The sequence below is a fragment of the Crocuta crocuta genome, unplaced genomic scaffold (assembly GCF_008692635.1).
Source record: "Crocuta crocuta isolate KB4526 unplaced genomic scaffold, BGI_CrCroc_1.0 scaffold48, whole genome shotgun sequence".
Lineage (NCBI taxonomy): Eukaryota > Metazoa > Chordata > Mammalia > Carnivora > Hyaenidae > Crocuta > Crocuta crocuta.
This window is the reverse complement of record NW_027533089.1, coordinates 8971117-8982872: the sequence shown is the minus strand read 5'-3', so window position 1 is coordinate 8982872 and position 11756 is coordinate 8971117. Positions and strand designations below refer to the sequence as shown.

Genomic DNA, 11756 nt, shown 5'->3' with positions numbered 1-11756 from the left:
CCCTCAGGCCCTCAGGTACCATCAGTGTGCTCTCTGTAGTTAAGAGTCTGCTTCTTGGTTTCTCTCTTTTTTCTCCTTTGCTCATTTGTTTCTTAGATTCCACATATAAGTGAAATCATATCATATTTGTCTTTCTCTGACTGACCTATTTCACTTAGCAAAATACTCTCTAGCTCCATCCATGTTGTTCCAAATGGCAAGATGTCATTCTTTTTGATGGTGTGTATATATACACACAGAGACACACACAGATATATATATATGTATGTATACACATATACACACATACACATATACCACATCTTCTTTATCCATTCATATGAAAACATATGTAAATTAAAATTTTCTAGTAGCCAACTGAAAATAGGTGAAATTTCAATATCTTATTTAACATAATACATTTTAACACATAGTAACATAATAAATATTAATCAAGTATTTTACATTCTCTTTTTATATTAAATCTTCAAATGCTCCCTCCCACAGAGAGGCCTTCCCTCCACCTAATCCAAGGAACTCTGGGCTCTCTGATGTTCCCTTCTTTGCATCTCTTCATTTTGTGGTTATGTATTTATTGATGCATTTGTCTGCATGCCCTCTAAACTGGGCATGGTGTAAGGACAGGGCCCACATCTATTTCATCCCCTGTGGGTACTTGGTACCTTATTTGTGCCTCGCACAAAATAAGCTCAATAAATATTTACTGAAGGATAAATACCTGCGACACCAATATTAAGCACAGGGACAAGCAGGAAAGGGCTGGGCCAATGCACTGAAGACAGGCTCTGTTTTGTGTCTTAATACAACGGCGTGCTCATTTTTTAATGCAGCATGAGGCTGTCATACCTTTAAGCATAAATGGTGGCCAAGACACACTGCTATAGGGTGGCTCCGGGCAGACCCAGAGAGGGGATTCCAGCCAGACTCTGGCAACGTGTGGGAAACTTTCTCTCATAGAAGCCACAGGCATTCAGCGTGATCTCAGGTTACACACAAGGATTAGGGGCCTCCAGGAGGAAGGACAGATGGACAGAAACCTACATGTGAGCCCCTTCTCCATGCCAGGTTCTGTGCTAGGCACCCCCACGTGGGATTCTATTTGACCTCATAGCCACCCTTGGAGGACACAGAGAATCAGAAAGGTAAAGTAACTTACACAAGGTCACAAAGCTACTGGGTCTGGTTGCTGGAATCAGTGTCAAGGTCTCTAGCAGCATTCTTTGATATCCATGACTATGTCAACATCCCAGCAAAGGCATTAGTGGCCTTCAAGGTCAGATGTCACACAGCAGAGTTGGGGCAGGAGAAGAAGAATCAAGCACTCGTGATCAGGTGGGAGCTGACAGCAAGGACGTGACCTCCTCCACTCAGACTCCCAGGAAGGCGGTGCCAGGCTCAAGTGCGGAAGTTAGAGCTCTGCCATTCGGTGCAGCCTTCATATTTAGTGACCAGTGAACCTTCACAGTCCTCCTCAGAGGGAGGTATTTTCACCCCCGTTTTATAGTTCAGAACTTGCTCCAGTTCACACACCTACTAAGTGGAAAAACAAGGATCTGAACAGAGACCTTTGGGTTAAGGACCTGGTATTTTCTCTTCCTCTCCAAGGCAGGAGTTATTTTAGCTTTGGTTACTCTGTCTGCAGGTGCATCTGGAATCACAGACAGTCCAGGCTGCACAAAAGCTGGTCTGTTACAGCAGGTTTCTCAGCCTTCTGTAAGTTTTAAATAAAGGCACAATCCTTAAAACAAGATGACCACGTGCTTGTCTCTGGCACCGCTAAGAAGAAAGAGCAGAGAGAGCTTGAAATTCTGCATCCCACCCTCCAGCTAGCCTCCTGGGAATGGACTACATGCTGGCAACATCATAGAGCTGTGAGCGGTGGGGCGGCCTGCCAGATTAAGGGTCCTGGGGCTCCAGCACAAGCCTCATGAAGGGGTCGCATTCCTATCAACAATAGCAACAACGACCTCTCCAGCCTGTATCCTCTGGCCAGGCTGCAAAGGCCAAATCCACATGTGAGAAGAACACGAATCATTTGTATCTGCATGGCACCTCCTGTTACAATAGGCTGCTACATATACTGAAAGGTGTGAAAAACTCTCAGTTTCTGACTCTCAGGAGACTAAAAACCTGACCTTTCCCGAACAGCATGCAAGAGGCTTCGGCAACCATGATTTGTGGGTCGCGGGGGCAGAGAAGACGCTGAGCAGCATCACTCAACAAAGACTGCTTTGTGTAATACTCTGATCATTTCCTTGGCTGTGACTTGCACTAAGTTAAAAAAAAAAAAAAAGATCCTTCATTTTTCCCCAGAAGAACAGCTGAGAATGCACAGATCCAGCCTTTAGGTTCAAATCATCCCTGTCAGTAAAGGATTCAGGACCACTGTTGGCAGCTGGTGGAACCGCAGGCAATTCCCGGTGCCTGGGCTCCCTCAACCCTGGGGACTTACGGGGCTGGGGGTGGTGTGTGTGTGCATGTGTGCGCACACACGCACACCCAACATGCCCAGCAGGGGCTGAGCTCACCTCTGACCCAGCTGCTCCTGGCTCAGCACACCAGGGACCACCGAGGCCGGACACATACCGGTCCTCGGAATCACTACCCCATCCACAACAGCTGCCTCTAAACACCAAGGAGCATTTCAAAATGTGAGACTCAGCTTGAAAATTTAAAAGGAAAAATTCAACAGAGGGACTATAACTTTCCTGGAGACATTCTGGGCTATTAAGCGATGGTCACTCTGCTTACTCAACAAATGCACCTTCTATTAAATAGGATCTATTAATCTAGTAGATAGACTTTTTCAGCTCTAAACCCAATGTCTCCTCTGTGCATGAAAAGCTTTCAATTTGCAGAAGAGGAGACCTGCCCATTTATAAATAAAATGCACACATTTTCATGTGGACCTTTACATTATAGGTCCTGATCAACTGAGAGTAAAGGCTGGTTTATTTGCATTTCTGGGGAAACATCTTGTTTTGTTAAGGAGAGAGCAGTAGTTCTAGAACTTGGTGGTTCTCAAGAGGAACAAAGGAAATAATGTTCCAGGTGAGGGCATCGACACAGCCCACAATTAGATATTTAAATCAGTGTTTTGAGAAGAGTCTGCACAGATCCTATGCCTCACACTTTGTTTCCACTTTAAAGAGCAGACGCTGCAACATGGTAGGTTACTTACTGCCTGGGAAAGCATACTGGATTTTAATTTGGGATAATTCTGCAGACTTTCTGGCCCCCGTCAGTTAAAACACTTGTGACTAGTCAGTCAGCTCCACTCATGCAAACTAATGAAACATCACATTGTCCCGCCACATGCTCCCACAGCACAAGGGGCAGAAGGAATTAGGCACTCGGCAGCTGTTCCCAGGAATGCATGCCTCCACGTACCCACAGGCAGGAAGCGGACCCGGAACGGTCTCCCAGAGCGGATCCTTCAGCTATTCCAACAACACACACAGTTCAACAACAGGAACCAGTTCCCTCTGAGCCCAAGGAAGGTCCCAGATTAAAAAAAAAAAAAAAAAAATTCACCCTTGAAGGTAAGTGAATCAAAGGGACATCAGTCAAACTCTAGTGTCAAGAGGAAATCCTGTCTGCAGACCTCTCAGGGAAGCCTTGCTCCGCCTGCAGAACAAAGGCTTTTTCTGTGACATCAAGCAGCAGGTTTAAGAGCGCCCTGGCTTCTCGTTTTGGCCACCTTTCAAAACCACAAGTACAACCAAGGGCAGCCAAGACAACAACAAAGCCAAGAGATACAGTCTCCAAATGAGGGGAGACCCACTCTCCCTTCTAGGCCTGCCTTCTGCTTGGCTCACAGTGGCCAAAACTCCATTTCCCTGGGTGAGTGTCCAAGGTGCTGACCCCAGACTCTGGGGACTGAAGCTTCCCATGCAAGAGGACAGCTCAGAAGACACCCACAGCCAGTGCCAACCTTCTTGGGAGGCTGTGGAGCACAGTGACTGGGAAGACCCTACAGTACTTTCTGGGTTCTAATGCCAGAAATTCATTCACCCGCTAGCATCTGACCTTAGGAGCCTCAACATCCCCGAACCACTTTCTTGACTGTGAATGATACTAAACAACAATGCTGTTGCTCAGGATAAAATCTACCAGGGCTCTTACACAGGGTGACCATGTTCCTACATGATTATTTATGAACATAGTCTTGAAGATATTTTAAACCTATAAAATGTAAGAAATAGTAATTCATGTGCATAAGACTCATGTTTAATTTTTTTTTTTAATTTATTTTTGAGAGACAGAGCATGAGCAGAGGAGGGGCAGAGAGAGAAACACAGAATCTAAAGGAGGCTCCAGGCTCAGAGCTATCAGCACAGAGCTTGATGTGGGGCTCTAACTTAAGAACTGCAAAATCATGACCTGAGCCGAAGTCAGCCACTTAACTGACTGAGCCGCCCAGGTGCACCTCATGTTTATAAGAAAGCTTTAGGGGCGCCTGGGTGGCTCAGTTGGTTAAGCGTCCGACTTTGGCTCAGGTCATGATCTCACGGTTTGTGGGTTCGAGCCCTGCGTCGGGCTCTGTGCTCACCGCTCAGAGCCTGGAGCCTGCTTCTGATTCTGTGTCTCCCTCTCTCTCTTCCCCTCCCCTGCTCACTCTGTCTCTCTCTCACTCTCTCTCTCTCTCAGAAGTAAATAAAACATTTAAAAAAATTAAAAAAAAAGAAAGCTTCATACTACACAATTTTAGGTGAAAGGGGAGACTTCTTCTGCTTTGCCTATGGTATTCTACAAGGTGAATATTCAGTTAATATGCGATTGAAATACACATGACTTTTTCATGATAAATAAGCTAAACATATTTGTTAGGAAACCAGCAAACTTGCAATTTATCAGAATATTTTACAAGACAAAAAGGTGTGGTCTGGCGGGTTTCCCTCTGTGTGTAGGTGGAGGATACATGACCAGGGGGTCCGGGCTTTCTCTTCCGGTCCCATTAGCATCATGTCAACACCGAATAGGACAAAATGGAAGGTTTTCAGACTTGACATCCGGGCAAGTCACTGTCAGCTGAAATTAACCTTTGAATTCACTATGAAAAGTAACAAGGCCAAAAAAGTTTACCTCCCCCGCCCCAACCCACAAAATCAAAATCTTGTTAAAAGTAGATCTAACTAGCCTCACTCCCTGGAGTCAGAGATCCAAAACTCTTCACTTTAAAACACCCATAGCGCCCAGCTTCCAGTGGTGAGTGAGGGAGAGTGCTGGGTTCTCATAGATCCTGCGCTGTAAGAGCAATTAGGAACAGAAATGCTGTTTCTCCCTCATGGCACCTCAGGAGACCGCCCCCCCTCTGGAGCCCTCCAGGTTCTCATTCACACTGTGTGTTCCTAGCTTTTCACATGCACAAATGCTGTGGATCTTGTGGCTTGCTCCAAGAAGGAACCGAGACAGCTAATAATCTTATTAGGAATATTTAAAAGGATGAAAATAATACAAGGTACTTTGAACTCCTCAAAATTGGGATCACCTAAAGGCAGTTTTTATTTTTATTTATTTATTTTTTTTTATAAAAGTGCCTTCCACTTTTTTTTTTAATGTTTTATTTATTTCTAGGAGAGAGACAGCGTGAGCAGGAAAGGATCAGAGAGAGTGGGAGTCACAGACTGAAACAGGCTCCAGGCTCTGAGCTGGCAGTCAGCACAGAGCCCGACGCGGGGCTCGAACCCACGAACCGCGAGATCACAGCCTAAGCGAAAGTCGGACGCTTAACCGACTAAGCCACCCAGGTGCCCCTTAAAGACAGTTTTTAAAGTGTGTTAAGTGAGCGGCACCTGGGTGCTCAGTCGGTTAAGCGTCCAACTTCAGCTCAGATCATGATCTCACAGTTCATGTGTTTGAGTTACATGTTGGGCTCTGTGCTGACAGCTCAGAGCCTGGATCCTGCTCCAGATTTTGTGTCTCCTCCTCTCTCTGCCCCTCCTCTGCCTGCCTTCTGTCTCTGTCTCTCTCTCAAAAATAAATAAATATTTTTTAAAAAGTGTGCCCACCCTCCTACACTGTTGGTGGGAATGTAAACTGGTGCAGCCCCTCTGGAAAACAGTGTGGAGGTTCCTCAGGAAACTAACAGTAGAACTCCCCTATGACCCAGCAATAGCACTGCTAGGAATTTACCCAAGGAATACAGGAGTACTGATGCATAGGGGCACATGTACCCCAATGTTCACAGCAGCACTCTCAACAACAGGCAAATCATGGAAAGAGCCTAAGTGTCCATCAACTGATGAATGGATCAAGAAGATGTGGTTTATCTGTGCGATGAAATACTACATGGCAATGAGAAAGAATGAAATCTGGCCATGTGTAGCAACATGGATGGATCTTGAGGGTGTTATGCTGAGTGAAATAAGTCAGGCAGAGAAGGACAGCTACCATATGTTTGCATGTATAGGAGGATTAGGAGGAACTTAACGGAGGACCATGGGGGAGAAGGAGGGAAATGGAGGGAGAGGGAGGGAGGCAAACCATGAGAGACTCTTGAATGTTGAGAACAAACTAAGGACTGATGGGTATGGGGGAGAGGGAAAGGGGGGAGATGGGCATGGAGGAGGGCACTTGTGGGGATGAGCACTGGGCGTTGTATGGAAACCAACATGACAATAAACTATAAAAAAAAAAAAAAAGTGTGCCCACTGGCTCAGTTGGTAAAGCATGCTACTGTTGATCTTTCAGTTGTAAGTTTGAGCCCCATGTTGGGGGTAGAGTTTACTCAAAAAAGTAAATAAAGTTAATTAATTAAATAAAAATAAGTAAACAAAATCTATTAGTAAGACTGAAGAGCAGGAGAATAAGACTTATGATCCTTTGACACGACCTTCTCACTCAGCAGAATTCTGTAGGTAATGGGTTTTACTTCGTGTGTTCACCTTTAACAAGAAGACATTTTAAGTTAAGAGGAAAAGGCGTGAATTTGGATGAATGGAGTTCTGAATGATAAACAAACCTCATTAAGTCTTCTATAGCCCAGACTTCAAACTCAGGACTTGTGTCCACTGCCTGATAAGATCTTTTACAGACATCTGACCTCTGTCCAAGTCATTTTCAAATCAAAAAGCTTTGAACTCCTGGCAGGAGCTTGGGCTTTCAGTGTTTATCAAGAACTTCCTCAAGATAGAAAGGGTGACTCCATCACCACCACCAGCTGCCCAGAGATTCCCCCTTGGAAGAGCTGGCACCCAGCCAGGACCTTAGAACGTCAAGGAATGAGCTGGTGAACTGTCTCCATATGGTACACAGTAGATATGTATCTCACTACAGAATTTAACTTAATAAATAAAAAGCGGCTATAGTAAGTTCAGGAATAGCTAGCTAGCTCTGACTCCACCTTGTGCAGCCTGGTATCAGTGTTTATTTCTGACTGGCTGGGAGCTCGTTTTCTTGCTGCCTCCTAACCCGCACAAGGGAGCAATGTGTTGCTCCGTTTCTGCATCCCCACCTGTTAAATGCCAGTGATGCAGTAGGAATGACACTGTACACAGGTGTGCACCTCCCCACTAACCTGTGCCATCAGCAGGCTGTCTGTGGGCCCTCTGAGCTAGGAGGTCACCCACCTACATTTTGCATCACAGGTCCAGGGCTAAGCCCCATGACACCCTGGGGAACCTTCTGAGCTGATGTCAGAAACATTTCAGAGCACTCCAATGCTTTCTACAGAGAATACCTGGGCCTCCATTTCTTTTCTCCTTATACAACTGCAATTATGCAACTAAAACTAATTCTGAACTCCTGCCTGCCTAGCTCTCCTCCAAAATCTGTACAGTCTTCCTCTGAGCTTGCTACACTCCAGCCACAGGCCACAGCGGCTTCGTTTTGGGTTTTTCAAACAGGCCAGACTTGCTCCTACCCCCAGTTCTTTGCACTGCTCTCCCAATGCCTGGAACAATCTTCCTCTGGCTCTTCCCAGGCCTGCCTTCTCGCATTATGCAGGCCTTAGCTTAACTATCATCTCCTCAGAGAACTATAATACAAATATATAATTTGTATTATAAAAAAGATACAAGCCTAATAAACCTTCAGCATATCACTATTTCCTCTATAGCACTTAACACAATCTGCAATTAACTTATTTATTACCTGGGTCCTTCACACTAAATATTAGCTCTGGGAAGATACCATCTCAGTGCCCTATTGCTGTCCTGTTCACCTATTTCCTCACCCCGTAAAAGGGCAAGAGCAGATTTCTGGAATGATTTGGCTGCCAGAACGTCTTCAAGGTCGGACCAGCCCTCCAGTTAAGATACTACGAGGGACAGCACAGGATTTTCCTGGTAAGGCACTGGTGCTTACAGAATCAATGTACTCGAACCAGCATAGGCGCTCAATATATAGTATTGAACAAAGAAACGACCTAGGGTCAAAGTGGCCTTCTGTGCTACAGGGTTGGACAAAAAGAGACACGAGGAGGGGCGCCTGGGTGGCTTAGTCGGTTAAGCATCTGACTTTCGCTTAGGTCATGATCTCGCGGTTCGTGGGTTCGAGCCCCGCGTCGGGCTCTGTGCTGACTGCCAGCTCAGAGCCTGGAGCCTGTTTCAGTCTGTGACTCCCTCTCTCTCTGACCCTCCCCTGCTCACGCTGTCTCTCTCTCTCTCTCTCCTAGAAATAAATAAAACATTAAAAAAAAAAGAGAGACACGAGGAAATACAACAGCATGAACCAGTCCCTTCTCTGCCGACCAATATCGCAGGGTAGTGATCTTCCCCATTAAGGAAAGGAGGGCAGTTTCTAAACCAGCTCTAACAAGCAGAAACCAATCACAGCCGGGTCCAACACAAACCCCAACAAAAAGATTTTACAACCATAAAGCTCATTTACCCAGATCTCTAGTGGATAGGAGAAATCAATCCTTGTTCTCAAGTGTCCTGAAGCTGACCTGATGACGTATCCACACCAAATTTTATGTCAGCATGTTGGAGATGCAGGTCCTAATTCACAGACATCTTGGCATCACAACAGAATTGGGTGGACATAGTGCAGAAGCAGATGTTACAATAAAAAAAAAAAAAAAAGATACCTGTGTTTCCTTTTGAGGGACTTTGTGATATACAGGAAGTTGGCTTTAGAAATACTCTTAAATACTGGACACCAAGAAATGGTTACTTTTTTTTTTAGGTGTTATAGTTTTTTACATTATGTCATTTTTTTAAAATAAGAGTACTTATCTTTGAAAGACATATACCAAAATATTTACAATAAAATAAGGGCTGAAATTTACTTCAAAATAAGAGCAGAAGAAGGAATGTGGGCAGAGGCACAGACAGAACTGGACTGGCCACAAGCTGGTAGCTGTTGAAGCTGGGTGGTGGGCCCTTGGGAATTAAACTCTTTACTCTGTACAGCTGACCTATTTCCTAAGGGAAAGGCTTTTTTTTTCTTTTTAGTTTATTTACTTATTTATTTGGGTGGGGGGGAGGAGTAGAGAGAGAGAGAGAGAGAGAGAGGAGAGAGAGAGAGTCCCAAGCAGGCTCCATGCTGTTGCCACGAAGCCCAGTGTGGGGCTCAAACTCACAAATCGTGAAATCATGACCTCAGCGAGTCAAGAGTTGGACCGTTAACTGACTGAGGCACTCAGGCACCCCAGATTGTTCTTAAAATTCCCTTAAAGACAAATCATTTGCCCTTGTGGAATTAAACAAGTTACCTGAAGGTGAAGGTTTCGCCTTTCCGGTCCTGCAGGGGGTGCTCCTGGATGACGGCCGGGGTCACCGGGGAGTTCTGCCGTGGGGACTTGGAATGGGGCAGGGTTCCCACGTGACTGAAGTTATCACAGGACCTGATGGGAGGAGGCCCCTTTTTCTTCCGTGGAAGGGTGCCGTGTATAGACACATCTTGATAGGCATCTGTGTGGCGCTCAGCGGGAGGGGACTTGCTGCTCAGAAGGTCCATGGACGAGGCCAGGGGGAACTGGTGATTCACCGGCATGTTTCTGGGAAGGCTCACAAACTTTCCGGCAGCCATGATTCTCAACTCCTCTAACGGGGTGGGGGCGGGAAAGCAAAGAAAGAAGGCATGAGTCTCAGATACTCGCAAGCACAGACCTCCTACTCACAAAAGGAAATGGAAATGTACCGTTAAACAAAAGAAAACGTTCACGGAGCATTAGAAGACAAACGGTGAATGGCATCACTAGTGAAATGTAATACAAATGGGAAGTTTACTCATGCCCCTCTTTTGATCCTACAGAGGAATGCTCCTAGGTTGGCAGCACATCCGCCAATGGAAAAGGGCAAGCATGTTTCAGAAACTCTAGGGGCACAGGAGCCATTTTCTTATTTCAGATGACTGAAGCTGATGGAAAAGCGTGAGCGACAAAAAAACACTATGGAGGGAGTAGTCAAGGTTTTGGTAGAAGTGCATCAGAGAACACATTATAAATGTTAGATAATAGGCTCATATCTTCCCACCACCCTGTAAATGATAAGAACAGGTGGAGATTATTGGAATTCCTCAGCTGCTAGAAAGCCTCCAGTGCCAGACCAGCCCCTCAGTTGTGCTATCTAGGGCAACGGGGCAGAACTTTTCTGGCAAAGACCCGGTGCTTACAAATAAATCAATGTACTCTAATTAACGAAGACGGGCCAGGGTCAGGGGTTAGGAGGTAGGTCACTGCTCCATACATCAGTGGGCTCAGCTGCAGAGGAAAGCCACCAGGGTGAGGGATCCATGTACACTGTCCCCCAGGAGGGTCAGGAATCTGCCTGCCACCAGCAGGGTTAAGCAATGTGCATGATGCCTGTATAGTCAGGGAAGAATGGGAAGGGAGAAAAATAAGAAGAAGGGAGTAGGGGGGAGCGCACGGGAAGAAAAGGAAAACGTGTACTAGGTCGTATGCAAAACTAGACCCAGCAATTATTCCCAGCTATGACCACTAGTAATGCTCACCCTGAGCCAGAGTCAGCACCCACTCACCTCCCCCCGCAATCAAACTATAGTTTTGACTGAAGTCAAATTCCGTAAGACGTTTTTAAGGCTAACATTTAGAGGAAAAGAAACACAAGCCTGACTGTAAATTAGAACGAGTCCCTGGAGACATTAGGGATCCAGAATCAGTCCCACCAGCCATGATATCAGACCAGTCTGTATAGCACGGCAGCACAGCTAAGCCCGTTGCACTGGCCTCTCCATGGCTGAGGGGCAGAACATTGCTCTGCAGTCTGTTCCAAAGCCCTGAAGCCCCCATTCCTCACACACCACCCTTCCCACCGCAAAGAGGGTAGTTCAGAGTGAAAATCATCCACTCTGATGATTACTGCAGTAATACCACTGCAGTAAGACCCACAAAGGCACTGGACACTTGGGACAGGGCTTCTCCACGACCGCTGAGAACGCTGCTCTCCAGGAGCTCACAGTGGAGCAGGCACAACTGGGTTAAAGAGAGCGCAAGGGAAACCACTGACGACAAAAACATCCACCATCAAGTGCACCAGAGAGAAACATACAAGTTGTGGGGGCTGGATGGAAGGAAATCCTTCACTCAAGGTATATAATCCTAACCCTATCCTCCGTTCTTTCCCAAACCTGGTAATTCTGGGGCTCGTCTGCTCCATGTCTAACTGCGACCACACAGAAGGCCTGGCTCACGGCGGGTGCAAGAACAATAGGGCTGTGAGTCCCCGTGTGGGCTTCTCCCGGGTCTGGCCAGTACCTGGCACACTGTCAGCACTTACTCAAAGTTAGTCATCTTTATTTAAAAAGAAATCCAGACTCTCTACCCTCCCCCGCCCCCCACCTGCCCACTA

At 46.1% G+C, this 11756-nt stretch overlaps 1 protein-coding gene across 2 annotated transcripts in view; it reads right to left on the bottom strand.

Annotated features, from left to right (window-relative positions):
• The window catches only part of BCAR3 (BCAR3 adaptor protein, NSP family member), a 205764-nt gene that overhangs the window by 99444 nt on the left and 94564 nt on the right, over positions 1 to 11756 (bottom strand). The window contains exon 2 of one of the 2 annotated variants that reach the window (XM_077746059.1): positions 9659 to 9989. In XM_077746059.1, coding sequence (XP_077602185.1) covers positions 9659 to 9975 — 317 coding nt within the window. In that variant the 5' untranslated portion in view covers positions 9976 to 9989. The remainder of the gene's footprint in view (positions 1 to 9658; positions 9990 to 11756) is intronic. The other variant, XM_077746061.1, reaches the window with a different exon arrangement.